General features: G+C 41.6%; 1 protein-coding gene across 3 annotated transcripts; it reads left to right on the forward strand.

Annotated features, from left to right (window-relative positions):
* Window positions 1-1,618: 1,618 nt before the first annotated feature.
* iws1 (interacts with SUPT6H, CTD assembly factor 1) lies at window positions 1,619-27,777 on the forward strand. 3 transcript variants are annotated; one of them, XM_080428964.1, is made up of 16 exons: window positions 1,619-1,776; window positions 3,997-4,076; window positions 6,475-7,609; window positions 8,147-8,212; window positions 9,871-10,075; window positions 11,064-11,118; window positions 11,719-11,822; window positions 13,139-13,289; window positions 14,871-14,953; window positions 15,828-15,957; window positions 16,743-16,860; window positions 17,016-17,127; window positions 19,011-19,067; window positions 19,838-19,949; window positions 22,884-23,035; window positions 26,188-26,327. In XM_080428964.1, exons 1-15 carry the CDS (start codon window positions 1,737-1,739, stop codon window positions 23,007-23,009), a joined length of 2,574 nt encoding a protein of 857 aa, XP_080285090.1. In that variant the 5' UTR covers window positions 1,619-1,736; the 3' UTR covers window positions 23,010-23,035; window positions 26,188-26,327. The 3 variants fall into 3 exon arrangements, with proteins under 3 accessions (XP_080285090.1, XP_080285089.1, XP_080285091.1); XM_080428963.1 differs by lacking the exon at window positions 22,884-23,035 and having other exon boundaries at window positions 26,188-27,777; XM_080428965.1 differs by lacking the exons at window positions 19,011-19,067; window positions 19,838-19,949; window positions 22,884-23,035; window positions 26,188-26,327 and adding an exon at window positions 17,435-18,050.
* The last annotated feature ends 10 nt before the right edge of the window (window positions 27,778-27,787 follow it).

Raw genomic sequence — 27,787 nt, forward strand, 5'->3', positions numbered from 1 at the left:
GTCAACGCTACGACGCATACGGAAGTGAGAAGAATCTGTTTGTTGATTAGCTTAGCGGCTAACAAACACGACTTTACTTCTTTTATCAACAAAGCAGCGAAATGTTCATGTTTGATACATGTGTGAACGGGGTTTTAGGCAGAACAAATACAAAAATGATTAGTGACGTTACACAACGTTTAGTTGAAAGTATTGTGAACAATTCAATATCATAAAAATAAAAAATATCATTTATATCTCAAGACTGCGCCATGGACTACCATGGCGTACCCTGTACTTAACCTCGCGTCACCAGTCTTTCCACCTCGGAGGAAATACCCTGTACTAGAGTCTAGTACTTAAGGTGTTTTATTACCCTGTATGGGGCAAGGTAAATCATAGCCTTGGTATGGGAACTGTCATAAAAATAATTCAATTCAGTTCAATTCGAATAACCTTTTTATTGGCATGGGAAAACATAGCCCTGAAACATGACTGTCATACCATGACGTGAACCATGGCTAGGGAAAACATACGTTTACATAATAATTATAATAATGGATTTTATTTATAATGCACTATACATTTATGTAAATCTCAAAGTGCTACAATAACATTTGCATAAAAAAAAAAAAAGTATATATATATATATATATATATTATATATATATATATATCTCAACACATCACTATTAAAGATCCAAGAAACATTAAAACATTTAAAACATGAGGGCAGCATAAAGCCTAGAGGTAAAACCATAGAGTTAAAAAGGGTAAAACCATAAACCCGTTCCACATTTGGGGGGCGCCCGAGCAGAAGGCCCATAGGTTGGTCATTGGGATTTTGAGGAGGTAAAGCAGGTGTCAAAAAACTAATAAAAACAATAAATAAAAACTAAGAAATTATGTGCAAGTTGGAGGGAATACAGATTAATACGACTTTACTACTGCGACTCGTTTAATACAGCAACACACAAACAGCTGCGTTCACATTGCAATTTGGAAAAACTGGCTTACTAAAACCACAAATGTTAATTTGCTGGTAGAAATACTTAGCCCTCCTTACTTCTTTCTTAAAAAAAAAATATATATATATATATAAAATAAAATAAAGTATATACATAGTTTTACAAGACAACTGGACACAATGTTACAACATTTTTAAGACCAAATAGTTCAATATCCTGTATAGTAGTGTAAAGCAACTAGTACAAGTACTCAAGTACTGTACTTAAGTACAATTCTGAAGTATTTTTTAATTTAACTGGAGTATTTCTAATTTTCAATACTTTTACTTCTACTCCACTTCATCTCAGAGGCAAATATTGTAATTTTACTCCACTACAATTATTTAAGTCAATCAAAAGATTGTGAAATGGGCCATTCTGCACTTTTACTTTTGGTACTTTAAGTACATTTTTATGCCAATACTTTTGTACTTCTTTAACTCTTTGAATTCCGGGACTTTTACTTGTAACAGAGTATTTTTACATTGCAGTATTAATTTTGAGTACTTTCTCACTTTTTCCACTACTGCCTTACAGTTAACGTCTTCAGGGTTAAAATTACCCGTGGCTCTGCACGCATGCGCGTTAAGACGGAAGGCAGGAAGAGCCACCATTTTACTCGTCAACATCTCAGGGCTAACAGTTAGCTTAGCTCAGTGAACACAGCGTGTTTTTTTTTTTACTTTACTGTGAATAAAACAACAAACCGCTCATATTATCTTACATTAATAGATTATTAGTGAACGTTTGATGGACGTAGGGGAAGACTTCATGTCCGGGAACCAGTCAGGTGAGAAATAACTCAAATAGAAACAAACCGGCTAACAAACACAACAACAACACTAGCCATGGTTCACACGACGCTCGTGGCTGAACTTCAACCTGGTTTTTGCACTTTCTCCATTTACGGCCCGTACATCTACATAAACGTTCATATTTCACATATGAAGTGCTTACCCCATGACCACGGATGTTACAATTATGTACGGGCCCTCAGAAGTGCCCGTATCTTCCGTATTCTTCAATAAAAAGCATTTTAACCCGATCGGTGGCCATTTTCTCCATAGGCTTTCAACTACGCGACCCTATCGGTTTAGCAGTTGTATTGCACTCGGATACCTTATAACTTTATTAGAAAATGGCCACCGATCGGATTGAAATGCTTTTTATTGAAAAATATGGAAGATTCGGGTACTTCTGAGGGCCCGGACACAATTGTAACATCCGTGGCCATGGGGTAAGCACTTTATATTTGAAATCTGAACGTTTATGTAGATGTACGGGTTGTAAATGGAAAAAGTGCAATAACCGGATTGAAGTTTCGTCATGACAGTCACGTTTCAGGGCTACAACAACAGTACCCCGTAAATGTTCATGTTTAATACACGTTTGATAACATTAATTGAACATTATATATCAATGTTTACACAGTGGGAGAATGTTTAAATAACCTGCCACCATAAATAGAGCTGTGCCTTTTTATATTTGTGTTGTTTGGAACCTTACTTCTTACTTGTTCCAAACGGGGCTAGTTGTTGTGTTGTGTGCGACGTCAGTGGTAGAAATACTCTGTTACAAGTAGAAGTCCGGTAATCAAAATTTACGTGAGTAAAAGTACAAAAGTATTGGCATCGAAATATACCTACCTTAAGTACCAAAAGTAGAAAGTACTCATTATGCAGAATGTCCCATTAAAATGTGTAAAGAGATTATCTCTTGAAAATAGCAGATCTACAAGCTTACAATGCATCTTATCTCCAGTAAAGTAAAAAAATACCTCAAAATTGTACAGTCTTGAGTAAATGTACTTTGTTAGTCCAATTCTAAATGGTCCTTACTGGTCCTTATTAGCTCCAATCGGAACCTCTCCCTAGCGGAGGGAGAGGTTCTAAATGGGGCTAAGTCCTTATATGAGCAGGTCAAGGACCATTATTAGTGTAGGACCAACTCTAATTTAAGACCCTTTAAAAAGACTTAAATCTGACTTCAACTTGCCCTAAACAAAAAAGCAGAAACCCTGGACCTCAATCATGACCATCCATGTAATTCCTGACATCATGTTTAGTTCCCATCCTACTAATAATTGTAACATGAAAGAACCAATACTTTATTGATACCAATGATGCCATTAGTGATTCTGCTGCTTATCCATCATTATTGTTCAGTTGCAGTTTTCAGTGTGAAAAAGGAGTAGCTGGAACTACTCAGCATTTCAACAGTTTCTCTGAGTCTGAACAACATTACCACATTTCTTGTGTACGCTGCCAGTAGGCCAAATAAGTACTTACATGCAACCCCCCCCCCCTCCGATATGTTAATGTGTATATACTATATTTTTTAATATTTAACTTTTAGTTTTATAATGGAAATAAATCGGCCTTGAATGGGGCTGAACCTCTGCCCAAACTTGGAGTCATACTTCATAGGTTTGTTAGATGACTGACATCATAGGCTGGCCACATGAAGCCACACCGTTGTGGATCCAGAAATCCATCTTTTATGATTTGCATTTGTGCTTGTAAGAGGTAATGTCTTTACTGAACCTTTGCCTGCTATGAAAACATGACGATCTCTAAACAGACTTTTAGAAGTTGTGCTGCTGTGTTGTTTATCTGTCGCTTCATGATCAGTATCGTCTCTGCATAACTGTAGTCACGGTTTCTCATTCCGATAAATTTTCCCATAGCTTCGTTAGATTGGCTCGGTAGCAGGTTTGAACCGGGAACACGCGTGACACTTGAAAAATAAAGAAAATAAAGTATATGGAATTTGTTAGGTACTACTTGAGGATACATTATATAAGGACTGCACCTGCTTTGTGTTGCCCTTATGTATCTGCATCATGATGTTTTAAAAAAAATATTGTTAATTATATTGTACTTTATTTAAAATGGTATTGTCCTTTGAAAAAGAGGGCTTACTCTCAATGGTCTTCCCTGAATGAATCAATAGGTCAATACATAAATAAATGATCAATGTTATGCATTGTGTTTATGTCATGTTCTGTTAGATGATGGTGGAGGGACCCCGGTTCAGGATGAGCACCCGGGCTCAGATGAGGACATGAGAAGTGACAAGCATCATTCAGAGGTCAGTCCTGCCTTACCACATAAGGCCCGTTCAAAGTCCCTAGATGGGCCTTTAACGTGCGTTAGGGGGTGAGGGATGTCTTGCGTTCTTTATGGACACATGCAAGGTCGCTGACGTTAAATCCGTAGGAATTATGACGTTGAGGCGTCGTACACCTATTAATCCACTAGATGGCAGTTGCGAGCTATTAAAGGGATACTTCACTTTCGGCGGGGGGAAACATTTAAAAAATATATTAAAAATAAATGAAAAAAGTAATGGAAAATTCATGGCCCCCTCACGCATTAGAGTGTCCTACTAATGTGTGAGGGGGCCTTTATTTTGCCATAACTTCTTTCATTTTTTTTTAATATGTTTTTTTAATGTTTATTTTATGTGAAAGTGAAGTATCCCTTTAACTGTTGCGAAGTGTTGCCATGTCCGCTTATTATAAGCGACTTTGGGCTTATTTTTCTGTAAAGTTGCTTGTAAACAAACATTGGTGGTTGCGGTTTTATTTGGGCTTGTTTCTAAAGTGTAGTTGCGTATTTGGGCCAATTATTATTTAAACCAGTGATTCTCAAATGCATATTGTAGATCTGCTATTTTCATGTGATGTGGCCTAGTCGATTCTTTTGGGCTTGTTTTCATAGACCTGGTTGCTTATTTCTCTCACAAAACCTGGCAACAGCGCTAACATGGGAGCTAGCATTGTAGCATCTAGCCAAAACAACGCAATAAAAGACACAAACAGTCCACAAACCAGACAAAAACAATGGTTGTCTACAAAACGTGAGTTTCGACCCCTACTGCACTGTGCTATATCATTTAAGTGTGTGTGTTTAGGGAATACTGGAATACTGGATATTGGTCTAAGTAATTAAAGGGATACTTCACTTTAGGGCCGGGGACACATTTAAAAAAAATATTAAAAATAAATGAAAAAAGTTATGGAAAATTCATGGCCCCCTCACGCATTAGAGTGTCCTACTAATGTGTGAGGGGGCCATGAATTTTCCATAACTTTTTTCATTTATTTTTAATATATTTTTTAAATGTGTCCCCGGCCCGAAAGTGAAGTATCCCTTTAAGTACATTTACTCAAGTACTTCCACCAACGTGAACGTGGGTCTTTTTTTGGAGAAAGAGGGCCAGAGGAAAACCTTTTTTCCCTTATACTGCCAACGGGCGCCAGTGGTACTACAGGCCGACGTGCGTAACGTGCACGTCGGCCTGGCGGTGAATGTCGACTGCACGGAAGGAAATCCTGGAGCCGTAGGTGACGGAGGGGGGAGACAAAAACGACAACGTAAGGAGCGCCGGCGCTCGTTACGTATCCTTACGTCCGACTATGTACTATATACTTTACCCGTATATCGTTTTAATTAACAATAAGCAGTGGTGGAAAGTAACTAAGTACATTTACTTAAGTACTGTACTTAAGTACAATTTTGAGGTATTTGTACTTTACTTGAGTATTTCCAATTTCCAATACTTTTACTTCTACTCCACTACATCTCAGAGGCAAATATTGTACTTTTACTCCACTACAATTACTTGAAAACTTTAGTTACTAGTTACTTTTCAGATATAAACTATGATATAATGAAACATACATTAACCACTTTAAACCTATTTTATACATAGGCTATTTGAAAATAGCAGATCTACAAGCTCACAACGCGTCGCATCGCGACGCGTTGTGAGCTTGTAGATCGGCTATTTTCAAATATTTAGTACTTTTACTTTTGGTACTTTAAGTACATTTTGATGCCAATACTTTTGTACTTTTACTCAAGTAAATTTTTAATTCTGGACTTTTACTTGTAACAGAGTATTTTTATATTACAGTATTGGTACTTTTACTTAAGTAAAGAATTTGAGTACTTTTTCCACCACTGACAATAAGACTATTCTTCTTTTCATTCTACTGTCATTACAATGAGCCTCCAGTTTCATCCTGACTCATTCTCCCATCCATCCTAAACACTTCAACACTGTCAAAACACACAGTATTTGTGGTGCAGTTCTGTCTGGACAGTTTTCAGCTGATCAAACATCTTGTGTCTGATCGACATGATCAGACTAGACGTTTCTATTCCCATGGATTAAAAGTTCTCGGTTGCCATGAGTCCCACAACTGATGTCAGTCTTTTTTTATAAGATTGAAGAGTATTAGGACGGGTCAAGCTGAATTAATTATCAGAAGCATCTTCCATAAACCCTAATCATTAGGGTTTCACACTGTGTTACAGATCACTGATTGGGATCTTGGCCTAACAAAACGTTTTAGCCGTCAGATTAGTTTTTTAGTAATCCTTATTCCATAGATTGACATCATATGATTATTATTATTTACAAGTGTGTGTGTGTGTGTGTGTGTGTGTGTGTGTGTGTGTGTGTGTGTGTGTGTGTGTAGGATGAGGACGGCATTGACGGTCTTCATCCCATGGAGACCAACGACTCTGACAACGAGGAGGAGCACAGAGGAGGAGGAGGAGGAGGAGGAGGAGGAGGAGCGAGACGAGTCCAGGACAGCGACTCTGAGCAGGAAGAGGACGCTCCCAGGAGGGGCCACAGCAGCAATCACTCTGACTCAGAACAGGACGAGGCTCCCAGCAGGGGACACAACATTCACTCTGACTCAGACGAGGAGGTGGTACCCAGGGGCCACAGGCATCACAGTGACTCTGAGGAAGAGGCCCCACCCAGGGTCCTCAGCCATCGTTCTGACTCTGAGGAGGAAGCCCCCGCCAAGGGCCAAAGCCACCGTTCTGACTCTGAGGAGGAAGCCCCCGCCAAGGGCCAAAGCCACCGCTCTGACTCTGAGGAGGAAGCCCCCGCCAAGGGCCAAAGCCATCGTTCTGACTCTGAGGAGGAAGCCCCCGCCAAGGGCCAAAGCCACCGTTCTGACTCTGAGGAGGAAGGCCCTGCCAGGGCCCAAAGCCACAATTCTGACTCTGAGGAGGAAGCCCCCGCCAGGGGCAAAAGCCACCGTTCTGACTCTGAGCAGGAGGAGGCAGCTCCCCCCAAAGGCCCCAGCCGCCACTCTGACTCTGAGCAGGAGGAGTCATCGCCACCGGTCAAACACACAGCCAGCGCCTCCCCGTCCCCAGAAAAACACAGAGGAGGAGCAGGAGGCAGCGCTTCAGACGACGAGGAGGCTCCTCCTCCTGTCAGACAGAGGAGGAAGAGCTCCTCAGACATGGAGGAGGAGGATGAGGAGGCCATCAGCGAGAGGAAGAAGAAGACAGCCGCCGCCCCCATCGCAGACAGCGACTCAGAGAAGGAGGAAGTGGGGACGAGGAGGAAGAGAAGAATGTCTGACAGTGACTCTGACTCGGAGAAAGCCAAGAAGGACGATGCAAAGAGACATTCTGAGGAGGAAGAGGAGGCAGGGCCAGGGGAGAAACGAGGAGGGAAGTGGAAGGCTGTGATGCAGTCAGACAGTGAGGATGAGGAGGTTGCGGGAGGCAAGACGAAGGCTGGCAGTGATGCTGAGCAGGAGGAGAAGAAGAAGGGGGCGAGTGATGACGATGATGAAGATAAACCAGGTACACTTTGGGTTCAAATTGCACATGGGCTGATGTCCTGGGGTTTCCTGTTTGATACCATAATGAGTATTTACAATATTTGTGCGATATCTTCAGTAGTTGATTAGAAATTGGATAATCCAAAATATTCTCCCCAGACTTGAAGTGAAGCAGGTCTCGGGGGTCACTGTGTTAGTTAGTACACAAACAAACGCATACAACAACTAATGATCGACTGTAGGCATTATGATGTTCAGATGTTTTGGTTAAGAAAGTTTGTTTCATCAGATTTTTATATAAAGCTTATGATGCTTGCATTAGTAGCTTGATTTTAACCACTAATCTATTGGCTGCCCTTTCAAATAGTTGTTTACTGTGAATTGACAACATGAGCATAAATACACTGGGTCCAGATAATGTTCAATTGTTCCTGTTTAGTTTGTGTCATTAACACTGAAGTGTCTTGGCAGTTTTGACAGTTTTAGAATTACAGTCCAGTAAATCACTCAGTTCTCCATGGCACACTAACACGATTTATGTGTGCGTGTGTCTGTCCAGTAAAGCGGAAGAAGGCCATTCTGTCAGACAGCGAGGATGATGATGAGGACAAGGCTGACAAACCAGGTAAGACCTCACCTCTAAGAACCCTGCCCCCTTTCTGAGAACCAGGAAGTGTTTTTGGTTGACATCAATGAGTGAGTTCTATTTACAAGGTACCGCAATAGCCCATGTCATATGAGAGCTCGGTAACATATTTGTTTCTTATGTGCTACTGTATATAGAGCTGGGCATAGCAGCCAGGAAACATAAGGAACAGATGGGGGCCCATCTGCTTTACCTCTTATCCCTAAACCTTTTTTTTTGCATATTTTACTATTTTGAAAAACATTTTAAAATACCAGTAGTTCAAATAGCCGATCTACAAGCTCACAATGTGTCTATGTAGATCGGCTAGTTGAAATATTTGATTTTTATTTTTCAAAATTGTAAAATATGGCTTACGTTTAGGCATAAGGGGTAAGGCAAGATAGGGCCCAGAGCATGCATGACACAACTGGTCCCTTATGTTTCAAGGCAGCCATCATTGTCATCACCAATTTGCTTTCTGGCCCCAGGTTTAAGCTATGTTTCCCAAGTCCATGACAAATATCTCTAAAACGCTACAATGTCCAGGTTTTCAACATTCACTACCAAATTGTCCCGTTAAAACAATACTTCTTTTGAGTGCTTACATAGATGTTTATCTTGTTCTAATCTATTCTGTTGAAAGGTGCAGTCACTAAGTGCTAAATTTTTTTCCCCTGATTTTATGTTGTATTATCTCATGATTATAGCCTATAGTATATAGCCTATATCAGTTGCCAGAACCATTATAATAATTGAATGCTTTTCCAAAACAAAAACAGACTTAATTTGAAGGATTCACATTTTAATTGTTTCAGTTAATGTAGCCACTGCCAGCTTCCTGTGACTCCATTTGGGGTCCTAACCCACAGTTTGAGAACCTCTGTTTTAAATGATATCACTGTAATCCTTAACCATCAAAACATAGGTGTAGACGTCACCTATTCTGTATTATCATGTTTGGTTCAGGAGTTATGACACAAAATACATTATTTGTTAATGGCGGAAAGTGAAATGCTCACCAGGGGGCGTTTTTGCGATGGCTCCATATCTGAAAATGTTCAGGGCCCCAAACTGTACAAGTCTACCAAGTTTCACACTTTTATGAAAAAATTAACGATTCACCTAAAATTTCGTACCAATCCACCGGACTATAAAGAATATCGTCCAAGAACTGTTACTTTTCAGTATTCAAATTCTAAAATGGCAAAAGTAGCCGATCGACAAGCTCAAAACACGTTGCTAGCCTGTTTCGAGCGTGCAGATCTGCTACTTTGGACGCTTTTGTGCGACTATGTTGTATGATCAAGTTAGGTGTTATTTACGAAAAAACACAAAATGTTAAATTATGGAGATGAGAGGTTTCTGCTCGACAACAACGATATTTAAAAAGAAAAGCGGCCTCAAGTGTGTCTGCGTGTGTCTGTTTTAAGATAATACCTTTATTGATCCCGCTGGGGAAATTCAGTCGCCAAAGACGGTACAGCAGTTGAATACAGATTACAGGGCAAGGGAAAAAGTACTGTAGAGACAGCATGATGGAAAGACGCCACAGTCAAAGTAACACCATCAGTAAGGTGACAAAAATAAAAGGGGGAAACAATTTAACAAATAATAATATATAAATAAGATACAATATTGTCTGTCTGTATGTCCAGCGATGAAGCGGATCAGAGCGGTGTCAGACAGTGACGGAGGCTCTGACGGCGGCCCTGACAAGAGCATGGCCGCCAAGCTGAGGGAGTTGGGCTCCGACAGCGAGGATGAGGAGGACGAGGCGAGGAAGAACGCCGGCGAGAACAAAGATGAGAAGACGCTGTTTGGCAGCGACAGTGAATCAGGAGGAGAAGACCAAGGAGAAGAGTGAGTACTGTTACTGATGTCATTATTGTTTGTTAGTTGTTTTTACTGTGTTTTATCTGATATATTAGGCCATTATTTGATTATACATCGGTATCTGCAATTAATTATGCAGTCGATGGTCTCAATTTTTAACCTCTTTTCAACCTGGTGTCAAAAAAAGAGAAGAAAAAAAGCAGATATACAAGCTCACAACGTGTCACAATGAAATTGACATGAAAATATTTGAAAACCATTGATTTAACCAACTGGGTTTCATTGGCTGCACCCTTGTGCCGATAAAGGATGTTTTTTATTTTCCCTCCAAACCATGTATAAATCTTTGGTCAGTATGTTATCAAGCAAGATTATTCAACATTTTAACAATACAAACATGCTTTGCTTAGTAACACCGCAACAGTGATTAGGGCTATATAATAAAATGGAGTTTAGACTTATGACTGTTATTACTAAAGCCTATGCCAGATTTTTGAGTCCTAGCCGGGCGATTATCAATGTTTTGGTTTTTGACTTTGTCAAAGTGCAAAATGGTCTAGGTAATCAATTTGAAAAACGAACATTTTATTAAACTTTCTGTATTTGCATTCATCTTATCAGCAAACAAATACAAATTAACACAAAGAACCTGGGAAATGGGCATTAAACTTCAATGTGTGAAAAGAATATTTAACTTCAATTATACAATGATCAAGCAAACAAGTAAATATTAAAAAAACAACTTTTAAAGAACTGTTTTTTTAGCAGTCTGGCAGCTTGGGCACAAATGAATCAATGTGTATATAATGTATGACACATCAGCTACATAATTACCGATAGCAAAGTCATCAAAAAAGTCAAATAATGGCTGATATATTGGCTTACTTGCTTATATCGGCTAGACCAATATATCACTCGGGCTCTAATTATTACTGGTGGTGCTACTATTATTTAGTTATGACTGTTTTCTACTAAGTTGTTGGTGGATACTAGTGACTGGTTGTTTTCTCAACAGGAAAATGATCGCAGACATCTTTGGAGAGTCTGGTGATGAGGAAGAGGAGTTTACAGTAAGGATATACATTATCTCTTTCAGAGGGAGTTTCATAGCAATATTCTCCTCCCAACTCCACTCACAATTGTTAAAAAACATAGAAAATAGCTGCAAGTATGAAGTAATATAAAATAGGGCTTAACATTTAGAAAAATAATAAGTGTTAAATAGTGTTTCTTCAGTAACAGGGTTGTCTCCATCTCTTTAGTAAACAGAAAATAACATTTTCAGTTTGTGATACCCATTTCATCCAATCAGGAAAGAACTCATACAGGATAAACAAGTGATATTGAAAGTGATGAAACAAATGAATGAGCAGACAAAATGTAACTGTAAAACTATTAAATTGAAGCTAATAAATGAGTGTCCCACCTGAAATTATTAATTTCTGTTTACTAAAGAGCTGGAGAGACAGGGATACCCCTGTTACAGACAGACACTATAGCAATGATTACTAACAGAATATAGAGATTTTACCTTTTTAGCAACTACTTTTTTTTAGTTTTAAGCAAAGAAATATCACTTACACCACCATTTTAAAGGTTTATATTTCTTATACCTCTATAAACAACAAAGTGTTCCAGTGTCCATGTGAGTATGGTTGTTCCGTGTGCAGGGCTTCAACCAGGAGGAGCTGGAGGGAGAGCAGAAGAAGGAGGCGACGGGGCAGGTGGAGGAAGACTCTGACTCTGATGAAGGCGTGGGCAGAGGTGGTAAAGAGTAGGTGTCTTCACACTGATCCTGGACCAGCTTATCATCCTATAGCTTCATCCATCTCCCTCTAGCTCTCTTGTTCTCTTTCTCTATCTGTAATATCTTTTGCCAACATTGCTCTTAGGAAGCATTCATTGAACAGTTTGCACCCAGGTGCCAGGCAGCCTTAACCCATTAATACCTGGAACGCATCTGTGTCACTTTAGATGTCTTTGGCTATTCAAAAATAGCAGATATACAAGTTCATAGCGCGGCACCGAGTGCCGCGCTATGAACTTGTAGATCTGCTATTTTTGAAAAATCGTGAAAAAAAAATGTTTAGATGTTTTCCCAAAAACTGTTAGGATTTAGATTTTTTTAAAGAATCGCCTCAGGTCTTAAAGGGTTATTGTGTCTCGACTCGCTGTCTCACACACGCTCTGCTCTCTCAACATAGTATACACACACACACACACACACACACACACACACACACACACACACACACACACACTCTCACACTCACTCTCACACTCACTCACACACTCACACACTCACTCACACACTCACACACTCACACACACACACACTTTCCTTCTCTCCCTTGTGCCCGGTCTGCCAGTTAGTACACATACAAGAGCTTTTTCCAGCGAACATCTTTAACACCAACTTTGTACCAAATTTATTTATGAAGCATTTTGTTGATATAACTACTGATGTCTCTTACCTAAATGTCGTCATGACACACGGCCCATGACGGTACCTGTAAAGTATGGGTTTGCATTCACATTTAACATTCGCGTGACTGGATAACAGTTCAAGCATTCTGACAACGCAGCGGGATGTGATATTAATGGCACGAAATATACCGGCACACATTCCCACACGATGCCCACATTAAACATACCAGTAAATTGTAGATGTTTAAAGCGAGTGGGGTTTAACAGTAGTTGATAGAAACACACATTGATTGACATTACATTTGTCTGTATTTCTGCAGATTAATTCACTTAAATGTGCACAACAGTGAGATAGAAATCACCAGATATGTCTAAAACTGTTACTTTTCAGGATTCAATTTTTTTTTTAAAGCAAAAGTAGCAGATCTACAAGCTCGAAACACGTTGCTTAGCGCCACGTTTAGAGCTCGTGGATCTGCTGCTTTTGATGCTTTTGTGTGACGCTGTATGTAGTATGATCAAGTAGGGCGTTAATTTACAAAAAAACACAAAGTTAGAATATGGAGAAATTAGGTTTCTGCCCGAGTAACAACGAAATGTAGCTTCCATCCCTCTGCTTCACGTTCTCACCGTGTATATGTGTGTGTGTGTGTGTGTGTGCAGCCTCAGCTTCATGTCAGACTTTGACCTGATGTTGGCTCGTAAGAAGGCCCAGGGCGGGAGGAGGAGGAAGCACAGAGACGGAGGAACCTTCATCAGCGACGCCGACGACGTGGTCAGCGCCATGATCATCAGGATGAACGAGGCCGCAGAGGTCAGTCAGTCATCTGACCTGCACTGTAACATCCCCTGTTTACTAGGGCTGTCACCATTACAACATTTAAGATGACGGATTAATAATTGCGATCATCGATTTAATTTTGGCATTGAACATATGAAGACAAATTACATTTCTGTTTGCCTTTTAGCCTTCGTAATAAAAAAATTCACAGGACAGGTATGACAAATAACTTAAATAGAATAACTTAAATAGAAGTTAAAGAACTACTGATATTTAATAATTTTATAATTAAAAAAATTGCTGATTTGCAGAACTTTGTGGAAATAGCTGATCTACAAGCTTACAACGCGTCACGTGTAAGCTTGTCTATCAAATGCATGATAATCTTTAAACATGAGGGCACGGTGGCGCATTCGGTAGCGCTGTCGCCTCACAGCTAGAAGGTCCTGGGTTCGATTCCCGCCGGGGACGGCCCCAGTGCTGTGGGCACTGGGGGCGTGTCTTCTCCTCCGCGTCATCAGCGCCCATACCCAAGGTGGGGTTGGCGAAAGGGCCTACTCTGTGTGGAGTTTGCATGTTCTCCCCGTGTCTCCTAGGGTAGTTAATACCCTCACAAAAACATGCAGTAATCCTGGTCACTATACCGCCTCCCCATGACAGCCGGGGCGCCTGATGGAGGAGAATGGAACTGGTTGGAATAACGTGTTCCTTCCACGCGCTACGTCCAACCAGGGAAACTCTCCCCTGTCAGGTGACAAGAAGGTCAGTTGGCTCTCATGCATTGAAGGAGGCATGAGCTCGGCCCTGGCCTCCCTAGGCTGAAGGGGACTGGTGTAGCGCTGGTGTAGGGTAGGTGTAGCGCCCAGGATCACTTAGGAAATTGGCACCGGGTGAAAAAAATGGGTTACAAAAATCGCGGGATAAAAAATTTAAGAGGAAAATCTTTAAACATGGAAATGATTATAATTGCTATTTGACAATGTAATAATTGTGATAGGCCTACTGTCCCCCCACAAACTCTTGTTTTATTGGATCTTGTTTATTCGATAGACTTATTTGTTTTAGCTCTCGCTCATTTGATTTTCCTATTTGCCTCATCTGTTTAAGAAAGTAGGCAGCTGATATATTGCACTTTTACCTCAGCGCTAGGTATACTCTTAGTTGCTTGTTTTAGAAGAGAATGCACTTAAGACTTCTGGCGATTAGTAGTTTCGTTCCCTACCGATGTTGAATGCGCACTTATTGTAAGTCGCATTGGATAAAAGCGTCTGCTAAATGACTGTAATGTCCCATTATTATTTAGTCACAAGCTCTTTTTAAGACTTTTCATTGGTTCGATATTTATAAAGCCCACAAACACAAACTATTTTCACTTTCACGTACATTTTGTTTTCTTCAAAATAGTACATCTACAAGCTTATAACATTTCTCATTGTGACACATTGTGAGCTTGTAGATCTGCTATTTTTGCATGGCACTCCTGCACAATGAAGCGGGGCATTAATTTATGAAATAAAAAAACATTCAAATGAGGAAATGCAAGGCTTTTGCCTGACAGTGACTTCAGGTATGTTGGGTGTACCGTTCTTATCTAACTGCTGGTTCGATTCCCAGGAGGACAGAGCGCTCAACGCTCAGAAGAAACCAGCGCTGAAGAAGTTGACCCTGCTGCCTGTCGTTGTCATGCACCTGAAGAAGTAAAGTATTATTGATAATAGTGTATATGTTACAGTACATGTGGAAAATCAGTCGGATTGAAAAAGAAGCGGCCATAGAAAAAGGGGGTGCCATAGCTGAGTGGTTAGTGAGCCCGCCTAGGGAGCCAGAGGCCCTGGTTGCCCCAGGTACGATTCCAGGCCAGGCCAGCAAATGTGTCGATGAAATGAAATTTGTCCCTGAGCAAGACTCTTAACCCCTAATTGCTCACAGGCCCTCATTGGAAACAACACCGCAAGGACTTTCATGAACGGACCTGTTAAAGGAATTATCCTTATCCTTAAGCACTACTTTTCCGGTGGGCGCGAGATGAAGCGAGAATGAGGCTTCGACGTCACCGTCCGTGCTGCAAAATGCGAAATGTTCCAAAATAGTGAAAAGGGCACATCTACAAGCTCAGAACGCGGAATGATCTCACAGATAGGGGTATGGGATTTATTTATTTATTTAAGTTTATATAAGTGGCAAGTTCAGGGCTGAATCGGAGAAAAAAAAATTAGTTTTTCAATCAAGAATCGTTTGTTTTGAAAAAAATCGGAATCGTGACCCCAAGAATCGGAATCGAGTCGTGAGATAGCAGATTCACAGCCCTAGTCACAGATAGAGAAAATACCGCATTCCACACCTCGCCAATAGTATGTCGAATAAAGTCGAATAAATAAAAAGATCTCCTGATTTGTCTGTCTGAAAAATGCTATTTTAGTGTTAGAATGTTCTGGACATATGTGGCTAGGGAGGAATGGTTCCAGTGTTCATTTCAGTGTCTATGATGCTTCATGCAAACATTGTCATGTTGCTGAGTTTTGATGATGATGGTGTGTGTGTGTGTCTGTGTGTCTGTGTGTGTGTATGCAGACAGGATCTGAAGGACACCTTCATAGACAGTGGAGTGATGACTGCCATTAGAGAGTGGATCAGTCCTCTGCCAGACAAGAGCCTCCCAGCACTACGAATCAGAAAGGAACTACTAGGGATTCTACAGGAAGTAAGATCACAGTCCTACTTTCTGTCTCTCCTGCACTGTCTCCCTCTCAGTTGTCCTACTGTCTGTCTCTCCTGCACTGTCTCGCTCTCAGCAGTCTTACTGTCTGTGTCTCCTACACTGTCTCCCTCTCAGCTGTCCTACTGTCTGTGTCTCCTACACTGTCTCCCTCTCAGCAGTCCTACTGTCTGTGTCTCCTACACTGTCTCCCTCTCAGCTGTCCTACTGTCCGTCTGTGCTACACTGTGTCCTTCTCAGCTGTTCTACTGTCTGTGTCTCCTACACTGTCTCCCTCTCAGCTGTCCTACTGTCCGTCTGTGCTACACTGTGTCCTTCTCAGCTGTTCTACTGTCTCTCTCCTACACTGTCTCCCTCTCAGCTGTCCTACTGTCTGTCTCTGCTACACTGTCTGTCTCTCAGCTGTCCTACTGTCCGTCTGTGCTACACTGTCTCCTTCTCAGCTGTTCTACTGTCTCTCTCCTACACTGTCTGTCTCTCAGCTGTCCTGTCTGTCTCTGCTACACTGTCTCCCTCTCAGCTGTCCCACTGTCCGTCTGTCTCTTCTACACTGTCCCTCTCAGCTGTCCTACTGTCCGTCTGTCTCTCCTACTCTGTCTCCCTCTCATCTGTTCTACTGTCTGTCTCTCCTACACTGTCCCTCTCAGCTGTCCTACTGTCCGTCTGTCTCCCTCTCAGCTGTCCCACTGTCTGTATTCCAAAGCTATCAGTAATAATTATGTTATTTTTGTATTCTGTATATCAATGATTTCATCCGTTTTCCCCTGCAGCTGCCCAGTGTGAGTCAGGAGACGTTGAAACACAGTGGGATTGGACGTGCTGTCATGTTCCTCTACAAACACCCCAAAGAGGCCAGATCCAACAAAGATCTGGCACTCAAACTCATCAGTGAGTACCTGAACATTATTACCTGTGTCTCACCATTGAGTACCTGTTTTTTTTGTTCCTAGACTCCAAATAATATGGACATCAGGGCAAATCACCTTTGTTAGGCAGTGGCTAGTGGTGGGTATTTATTGATCAGATGACTGTTCTCTCTCCAGACGAGTGGTCGCGGCCCATCTTTGGCCTGACGTCCAACTACAAAGGGATGACGAGAGAGGAGAGACAGCAGAGAGACCTTGACCAGCAGATGCCACAGAAAAGAGATTCAAGGTACAACTAACACTGACCTTAAACATTTGAATCCTGTTTTGGGCATATGAGGTTTCTAGACAATATCATATATATATGTCAATAATTCTACATATTTAAATTCTCTATTCCCGCTTTCTCCCTTTCATCTCAGTTTTGTTCCCTCCACAATAGAATGTTCTGTCGTTCCCCTCATTCAGAATCATTCAAGTTCCACTTGCACACACTTTTCCCTTAACATCATATAGCTCTCTCTCTCGTTGTCTTTCTCTCCTCTCTCTACTGTCTTTGTTTTCTCTCATCACCCCCCCCCCCCCCTCCCTCCCAGTCAACCCCAGAAGGTAGCGGAGAGGTCTGAGGAGCCTGATGTCTTCTCTCCTCTAATCAGGTTCATTGCATGGTTGCACTGCTAGTCCCGCCTCTTTGCCTGATTGGTTGAGTTGGAACCTGTTGTTGTTGTTGTTATTGGTTGAAGGTCCATAAGTCAGAGGATGTCAAATAAGTTGTCGTCCTGTTTATGCAGAGTGTGTGTGTGTTGCACGAAGACACTAATGTGAGCGTAATGATCTGATGAATAGTTAATCATTACAGCTATTGATTGATTGGTTTGATAAATGCACAGTTTGTCAGTGGGTGTGTCTCTGATTACATTCAGTCTTCTCTGTGTCAACTACCAACAAGTCAGATCCTAGGTGAGTGACATTACAATCAGCCAATAGTAAGGAGTAGAAGGATCAGATCCTAGGTGAGTGACATTACAATCAGCCAATAGTAAGGAGTAGAAGGATCAGATCCTAGGTGAGTGACATTACAATCAGCCAATAGTAAGGAGTACAAGGATCAGATCCTAGGTCAGTGACATTACAATCAGCCAATAGTAAGGAGTAGAAGGATCAGATCCTAGGTCAGTGACATTACAATCAACCAATAGTAAGGAGTAGAAGGATCAGATCCTAGGTGAGTGACATTACAATCAGCCAATAGTAAGCAGTACAAGTATCAGGTCAGTGACCTTACAATCAGCCAATAGTAAGCAGTACAAGGATCAGGTCAGTTACCTTACAATCAGCCAATAGTAAGGAGTACATGGATCAGATCAGCTCAAGCAGGGATGAGGCCTCGAGGCTGGTTATGAAGACGGTGCGCATATACTTCGATCCATAAACTAGGAAATCCCGTCCGCGGCCCCCCTACCGGTGGTACATGTCCCAGTCTGGGGACCGGGGGTTGGGAACCTCTGTTCTGGAGGAGTCCAATATAAGGTTCTAGAGGAGTTCTAGTGTTGGAAGTTGGAACTTCTCTTAGGATCAAGAATGGGAACCCTGTTGCTACCCCGTCCCACTCTTCTGACCACATCGCTCTCTCTGGTTGCCATTCCATCCATTCATTTAACTCTAATTCTGTCTGTCTGTCTGTCTGTCTGCCTCATTGTGCTTTAACCCATTAATACCTGGAACGCATCTGTGTCACTTTTAGATTTCTTTAGGCTATTCAAAAATAGCAGATCTACAAGCTCGTAGCGCGGCACTCGGTGCCGCGCTACGAGCTTGTAGATCTGCTATTTTTGAAAAATCGTGAAAATTATTTTTTTACATTTTTTTCCGAAAAACTGTTAGGATTTAGAAAATGTTTAGAAGCGGCCTCAGGTCTTAATGGGTTAAAGTGGTTTTAATGTGTAAATGAAGCAGTGAATTGGTATATTATTAGGAGTTATTGAGTGTGTGATAATAACTAACTGCTGGCCAGGGTTAGGAGTGACTCTGCGTTCTGTCTGTAATCGTGATGTTTCAATGTCTTGTTTCTATCGAACACTGACCCGAAAGGATCAACCGCTTTACCACCCAGTTATGACTGACTGAATACCTTGACTCTTAATCTGTCTGTCTGTCTGTCCGTCTCTCTAGTTCTGGAGGTCAGACTCCTCGTAGAGACCTGGAGAAGCAGCTTACTGGAGAAGAGAAGTAGGTGTCCATGTCACTGAACCCAAACATTCACCATAATAAACCATCTCGTTAGTTAGTGGCAATTAACACGTTCATAATTAGTAATATATGGGATAACAGTAAACATACAGGCAGTGGTGGAAAGTAACTAAGTACATTTACTTAAGTACTGTACTTAAGTACAATTTTGAGGTATTTGTACTTTACTTGAGTATTTCCAATACTTTTACTTCTACTCCACTACATCTCAGAGGCAAATATTGTACTTTTACTCCACTACAATTATTTGAAAACTTTAGTTACTAGTTACTTTTCAGATATAAATTATGATATAATGAAACATACATTAACCACTTTAGCCCTATTTTATACCTAGGCTATTTGAAAATAGCAGATCTACAAGCTCACAACGCGTCGCATCGCGACGCGTTGTGAGCTTGTAGATCGGCTATTTTCAAATATTTAGTACTTTTACTTTTGGTACTTTAAGTACATTTTGATGCCAATACTTTTGTACTTTTACTCAAGTACATTTTTAATTCTGGACTTTTATTTGTAACAGAGTATTTTTATATTGCAGTATTGGTACTTTTACTTAAGTAAAGAATTTGAGTACTTTTTCCACCACTGCATACAGGTCACTTGAGATTTAAATTCAAAACAAAAATGTTTTTACTGGACTTTGTCCGCGTTACCGTCAGTTGACGTCTCTGTCTGTCTTTCTCTCTCTCTCTCTCTCTCCTTCCCCTCCTCTTCTCTCCCACTCTTCTCTCTCTTTCTTTCTTCAGAGCGTTGAGACCAGGTGATCCAGGCTTCTGTGCCCGGGCCAGGGTTCCTATGCCGTCTAACAAAGACTACGTGGTCCGACCCAAATGGAACATAGAAGTGGAGTCCGCCAGGGTCAGTGTCTTTTCAAATAACAATGTTTTAACATACTATTCTCACATCGTTCATTCAAATATATCATATTGAGTAGTTCAATTAAGAGATATTCCGACCATTTCTTCCTTCGCGATACCTTAACCTGTACTGATCCGATACAGTGCGTTTTATTATCTAGTTTGACAATCAGTCATAACTGAAAAGAACATGAACAAATCTTGGAATAAATAACAATTCCTTTATTAAATTGTTAAAAGTGCAGCTACAATTTAGTAAAACAAGACATAGGACATAAAATTGTGTTGACACATTCACTGCCGGGTATTTAATTAATTCATCCACCACTGCCAGCGTTTTTACCTTATTTTGACGATCCACGGAGACCCACAGAAGCCACGATGTGGACACGGATGTAAACAAAAGCTGTCTGGGGGGAGGACGAGGGTCTGTTCTATCCACCGGAACAAAAACATTGTAACCGCGATCGTCCGTTCTGTCTGTTTTCGGCAGTTGAATATGGCCAAAAAACGCTGTCTGGGAGAAGAAATCCGAGCTAGATGTGTTTTTCTGAATCTCATAACATAGGAGTGGACAGGGTTATTTTTTGGGGGGGGATAACGGTTCTATCGTTCTCTCGCAGTCAAGGCATCATTCATGGGTTGGCGAAGAGCGCCCTCTAGCATAATCACATAATAATTAATTTTTTTAATTGACGGAGATCTCAGTCAATGTAACCTCAGTCCCAGCCTCACTCATCTGCGAAAAGAAGAGCCTGGTCACGACCTAAAGCAGCGAGTGTCTAGGAAGTCCTGAGTGGACAGGATTTCCGTTTCCCCCGGAAACGATATTCTTTGACCACTCGTTTCATTCACGGAGAATGTTAACAGATTTGTTAACATTCTTAATCTGTTAACAGATTTGTAAAGCATCAACGTAATTTCCTTGGGCGGTACTTCCGCCAAATTCAACCATTTCCGGTTGTCAACTTCCTAGACAACCAACATCCCAGGTCTTGCCCAGCCTACCGTAAATGGCAGTCAAGTGTTGGACTTGAAATGACGGAGATCTCCGTCAATGGCAGGGAATGTGTTAACACATTACCTGCCAAGCCCGTAGATCTACGGGCCGGTAAATCCACCTGTTACCCGCCAAGCCCGTAGATCTACGGGCTAGGGTCTTTTTAGTGGTCCGCGTAAGATTACCCCCTCCAGCACATGGTGGGTCAATATCTTTCATGTAGATGACGGAGAAGTTGAAAAAACACGTGATCTGGTCACGTGATCACACATATTATAGCACTGACGAAGGTCCTGGGAGGACTGAAACGTTTGCTTTTTAATCCACTGAGCACCGAGCACATTATGAGCATCTTAACCCATTAATACCTGGAACGCATCTGTGTCACTTTTAGATTTATTTAGGCTATTCAAAAATAGCAGATATACAAGCTCGTAGCGCGCTACGAGCTTGTAGATCTGCTATTTTTGAAAAAATCGTGAAAATTATTTTTTTACATTCTTTTCCGAAAAACTGTTAGTATTTAGAAAATGTTTAGAAGCGGCCTCAGGTCTTAATGGGTTAAAATAAAGGAAAAAAATATAAGTCTTGTCTAAGGAGTTTTCCTTAACCTCTATGCAGTGAGCGAGTCTCCTTCTGTCAGTTTACCACGTGATCACACAAACACGTCTCACACAAAAGAGTCTGAGCCGCGCGGCCGCGGGTAACGTTGTCCGCCGCCATTACAAACCGAAACACAGTAAACACATTTTAGCTCTGGGAGACAGGATCTTACCATGAGCGGCGGAGGCGCGCGTCCCCGTGAGATTCTCGCGCTCGCGCTCGTATGTGCACACTCGCGGGTGATGATCTTTTCTCCAGGATGTTGGCGTGCGAAAGCGCTTCATAAACAACTCAGCCCGTTGATCCGAGGCGAGCTAAAAAAAAACACAAAACAAAAAGCCGATCCACAAGCGCCAGTCCACGATCATCAACCCTCCCCCATCGTCGTCGTCCCAGTGATCCGTGCGAGAGAGCACGGAGAGCAGTGTGTGTGTGTGTGTGTGTGTGTGTGTGTGTGTGTGTGTGTGTGTGCGCGCACGCGCAAATAGCTGATCTACAAGCCCACAACCTCTGAGCTTGTAGAGATTGGCTATTTTCCTAATAGGTTTGATTTGCTGTGTTGACTATTAGTCAACTTTAGTTAGTAACAAAGTAAGACATGTACTGCTATCTCTATATAAAACTTTGTTTTCATTGACCTGGTTGCTTATTTCTCTCGCAAAATACCTGGCGCCCTCTGGATTTTGTAGGCCTGACGTCACCGTCGTTCTCAAACTGTGGGTTGGGACCACAACGGACCACAACTCACTTTCTTTTCCAGATGAAAGAAGAGATTCTAATCTTTGTTTTGAGATATTCCATGTGTTCATAGTCAAAGCACACAATATTCTAGGGGTCCTCAAAGATTAGTCAAAATGGTCAAAATGCCTGGCACTGGGGAAGCATGTTCTAGAAAAGTGTTAACAAAAAGACACAAAAACACAACAATACACCAGACAGATATACATAATAACTAGAGTCTAAGAAATGTGCAGTCAATGCATTTAACCTATTTTGTGCTATGTACCTACACCACATAAAGTTCACTGTTTATCATTTAAGGTGTGCGAACCAAACAGTCGTATTACAAACAGCATATTTTAGCATTTAGTAACCATGTGGGTAACTAGCAGCAGCAGGGCAAAGGGATTGTGTATATATATTTGGCTAAAAGAAAAATTAACCATTGGGGGTCCCAGAGATAAAAAAGCATATCAAATGGGGTTCTGTGGCCTAATGCATATCAAACTGGGGGGGGGTCGTTCTTGAATAAAAAAAAGGTTGAAAATCACTCATCCTGTACCAGGAAGAGTTGTTTTAGGAAGCTGTGATGTGGTTGGTCCCTCTTGTTAGCCGCAAAAAAAAGGCATCAGCCGACTGGAGAAGCACAAGCGTCATTTTATTGAGCAGAGGAAGATGCACCGTCCTGTGGGAGCGGTGAAGCTCAACGTGGACGGCAACGAACGATGGAAGATGTAGAGCCCGCTGTTAACCTGTAGAGGGCAGTAAGTCCCCACGTCCTGGGCCTGCCAGTGTGCACTTAAAGGCTCTATGCACAGCAGCCATATTGGACAGAAATTGGGCTGTTTCCATGCTTTCTTCACAGGTTTTACCAATGATTCTAATGAACCCTTTAAGACCTGAGGCGATTCTTTAAAAAAATCTAAATCCTAACAGTTTTTTGAAAAAAAATAAAAATTCACGATTTTTCAAAAATAGCAGATCTACAAGCTCGTAGCGCGGCACTCGCCGCGCTATGAGCTTGTATATCTGCTATTTTTGAATAGCCAAAGACATCTAAAGTGACACAGATGCGTTCCAGGTATTAATGGGTTAAGGTTGTGTTCCATTCTGGTCAAACGGAGTCAGGGTGCTGATATTGTGGATGTTGGCTCACTGGAAACACTCTGCTACACCAGTGGGTCTCAAAGTGGTTCCTTGAAGGGGTTCCAAATGGTCCCTTACTATGAGTGTGTAACTCTGAGAGTGTGCAAATGCATTTGTTATGGGGGTCCTTGAAATATACGCTAAAGGGAACAGAGCCTTCACTAGAATCATTGGTAAGACCTGTGAAGGAAGTATTTCCAATATGGCTGCTGTGCATAGAGCCCATTGAAGCTAACTCTTAAACCTGTGACATGCATGACCTGGTGGTTTTGCAGTGTGCACTGTTTTACCTGACGATATATCTTAACCACATTAAACCTGGTGTCCTTGTCATTATAGGCTTATATATATACTTTTCTATAGATCTCACAACGCATCACATCGCAACAACACACTGGCTGCGGGTACATGGACAGTTTCATTCGGAATGAATACACTTCTATTCGGAATGAATGAATGGATGAATTCATTCAGAATAGAAATGCTCATGTAAACACCTCAATTGGAATAGAATATTCCATTCCAGTCTGACCCGAATGAATTTTCATTCGGGTTAGGAGGGGTGGTATAGACCGTTTGAATCGGGATATACCAATAGGAATTGACCATGTAAACACTTTATTCCGAACGCTCCTCTCTGTTTGGAATACATGCATTCCTTTGCGCATGTCCGTGCTTATAGTGCTGTCAGAATTGTCCAAAAATGACCTATCAAATCTCTAATTCGGCCACGGTCGCTCCTGCGGGATAAAATTAATGATTCTATTCTATAGCGTCATTTAATCAGCCATGGTTAAGCCCAGACTTGTCCAGGAGAACGGACGCTCCAAGGATTGCTGGCCTAGGCTACACTTATATGGATCTTTTTCTAAACGGGTATTTTAGTCCTCAGTTTTTAAAAATAATCCCTGGCCACATGACAAAGATTTTTTTTTAAAATCCCTGTCCACATGTAAACGCAGAAACGCATTGATCAGCTGCAAGTTTCAATTTTAAATCAGATTTTACATTTATTTTATATGAGGGGCCAAATACGTATACATTTTTAATCACATGTTAAGGCCCAATACTGCAATAGCTGCATTGTTTTAATAGCATACGTGAACAAAAATAAATGAAAACTACATTATTAGGGCGCAGCTGCAGCGAAAACGGATGAGTTTTACTTAATCAATTCATTACATGGGCAGCCGGAACGGTCGTCCCAAAACACTACGCCCCACGCACCTTTTGAGCAGGCCAACCACGGCCGCTCCATGGTCGCTGGATTTTGACCCGGGGCGATTGTGTTTTAGGGCGACAGACTCCGCATTCTCCGTGTGCGCACCGCACGCTACTCGGCGCAGAAAGAGGGTTTTCGTCACAGTGAATGAGTTACAGCATGTTTCAAAGCTTTTTCATAATAATACAAGAAAAACGTGACACTCGGCATAATGAGTAGCTTATACTTTCTACTTAAGTATATTTTGATGCCAATACTTTTGTACTTTTGCCATAAATGAGCGTGCCTTGTTTCATAGACTGTAGTGTTGCTCTCTCTCTCTCTCCATTTATTATTATAATGACCATGAGCGGTCCGGTGTTTATGTATTATTATTTATAAATTATTATTATAATGACCATGTGCGAATGCGCGATTACGTCATCGTACCTACATGAGAAATGTGACATAGTATAGGCTAGCCTACGTTTTACCGTGTCTGGTACCAATACAAAAAAATAAACTGGTCTGAACTTGTAGATCTGCTACTTTTGCATTAAAACGGCAATAACAAAGGAACACAGGCTTGTACCGCGTACAACGCTGCCTGGCCAGGAGTCGGTGCGTTGCTTACCGGCCTGTCTACGACCGACAGACCTCCGCTGCGGAGGCACAAGGGGCTATTGCCTCCTCCCCATGCCCACCAGGGGAAGCTCTGCTCCGGGTTGTGGCCCCTGGTCCATGCCCGGGCGTAGGCGGGAACCACTTTGCGCATGTCAAAAGTTATATTCCGAATGAATGCTTTGGTCATGTAAACGAGGAATACTTTTATTCAGGTCCCATGTAAACAGGTGAGTGGATCAGATTCCTCTATTCGGAATGAGTTCATTCGGAATGAATTCATTCTGAATGAATACATGATGGTCCATTTACCCGCAGCCATTGTGAGCTTATAGAGCAGCTATTTTCCCTGAATTATCGTACAACGAAGTATATAATATGGCTTGTTAAGTTGTTAAATGAACCATTATCAAAGTGTTGTGTAGTACCTAGAGGACACTAAGTGCTAACTGCATGGGCCTGCGTCTGACAGTGTGCAGTGTTGGTTAGATTTGCAGTATGGTTGCTTGGTAATGGGATAGAAAGCGACTTTGCTGCTCATATTGTTGACATGATGTATTGATTGCTTTAATGTGTCTTGTTTACTAGCAGTTTGTATTGAACAGCATTGCCAAAGTGTGTGTGTGTGTGTATATTTATATATGTTACAGTACAGTACGTGTGGGAAACCAGTACATGTGGGAAAAGCGGAACGAGGAGCACTGGTTTTCCTGGCACGGGCAAACGCGTCCTCGACGGTTAGCCCGTCAGCTTCCTGTTTGTCATTGTTATGTTTTCGGTTTTTTTTTGCCCGGGCTGCCGCATGCTCGCCCGGCGCCCCGGCCTGGTCTCTTACTGTACTGCACGGCCATCATGCCCCCGACCATCCACTCGCAGGGCGGATGAGATGGTGTATAATATACATATACTGTATATAAACTTCAGTGTGTGTCTCTCTCTCTCTTGCAGGGTCCATTAAAGAAAGGTGTGTCTCGCGTCGACAAACAGTTTCGTCGTTTTCAAGACATCCGTCGCCTGACGAAGACGGGTCACGCCGTGAAGATCAGCGTGCAGGGGAACCACATGCCACTCTGATGAGCCAACGCTCATTTCCCTCCTTTTCTTTTTAACGTTTTTTATTTTTTAGTTATTTCACAGCAATCCAAAAAAAAGCCCCCTCCCTCCCTCCCTCCCTCTCCCTCCCTCCCTCTCCCCCTTTGTTCCTTTAGTTGGTTGTACAGAAACATGACGTGTGTGTGCCTGTAGGAGGCGTTGTTTGGCCTGTCTGTCTGAACAAGGACAGACCACTGCAGGCATGTATGGCCCTGCTAGCTGCTCTCTTAGACTGTCTGTCTACCTGTCTGCCTGTCTCTGTTGCGTGTCTGTCTGTCTCTCTCCCTGCCCACCCCAGCTCTGTTCAGACAGCTGAGTAGATATGCAGTAAAGGGTTAAGTATAGTTGCTGTCGGGCAGAAACCTTGTAGATCCCAAACTGTTACTTTTCAGCAAAATGGTAAAACGCATACAGGAAGTAACTGCGTTCAAAGAGCTCCAATGTCACCAAGCGCTTTTCAATAGATTTGTTTTTCATTTTGGTTCATTCAATATTTATAAAAGAGAACCTCATAGACAGAGCTAACTACTTTAAACCTGGTCTTCCTATTTTTGGGATGAAAAGGTAAAAGAAATGTCCAAAATCTTTAAACGTTTTTTAAAGATTTTGTTAAGATGCCACAACTACAAGCTCTATGCTTCACTTGTCCTTTTGAAACGGCAGTGTTTATCTGGGGTGAGAGGGACATAGATGAATACTCTCTCCTGCTCCTATCCACCTCTCATCATAGAACATATTATTTTTGGCCGCCAGTGAGTGGCATTGGGTGTCTTGGTATGACTGTTTTGTGCAGGCTTAATAATGCAGGTCAGTTTATGACCGTGCCACCTTGGCTACAATTTTGTGAGATTTGTCATTTTCACTACTTTTCTGCGACACACGTCACACGTCATATGAAAAAGTAAGGCATTCAATGCAGGGGAACGACTTAAAACGTTCAAATATGGAGATACAAGGTTTCTGCACCGATACCGGCGATATGCAGTAAGGGTTGGCTCTGCTCCGTACCAAGTGAGTTAAATATGGAGAAACGTCGTATTTCCATATTTTAAATATTATGTTTTTCGTAAATGACTGCCCTGCTTCATCATACTAGTAGTGTCACACAAAAGTAGCAAAAATAGCCGATGCTCAAGCTCACAGTCGAGATGTGACACGTGTGACCTTGTACATCTGCTATTATTGCTATATTTTTTTAATCTTTTTTTTCTTCCATTTTCTGAAAAGTGACAGTTTTGGACATACGTTTTTTCCACTCAACGGTGACAATTCTGTTCAAATATGTTGTGTACCAGGCAGTGAGGGGTTAACTCTGATGTGTACCAGTGAGGCTTCAATCTGTACCAGAAGTTTGTGTAATATGTGTGATACTGTGTTGCTGCACTGGACTCACTGGACTATACTTTTCATAATAAAGGGTTCTACTCATCATTGCTCTAATCTCCAGTTTGATTTG

The sequence above is a fragment of the Gymnoscopelus braueri genome (genome assembly GCF_963280865.1).
Source record: "Gymnoscopelus braueri genome assembly, chromosome: 5".
In the NCBI taxonomy this organism is placed as follows: domain Eukaryota; kingdom Metazoa; phylum Chordata; class Actinopteri; order Myctophiformes; family Myctophidae; genus Gymnoscopelus; species Gymnoscopelus braueri.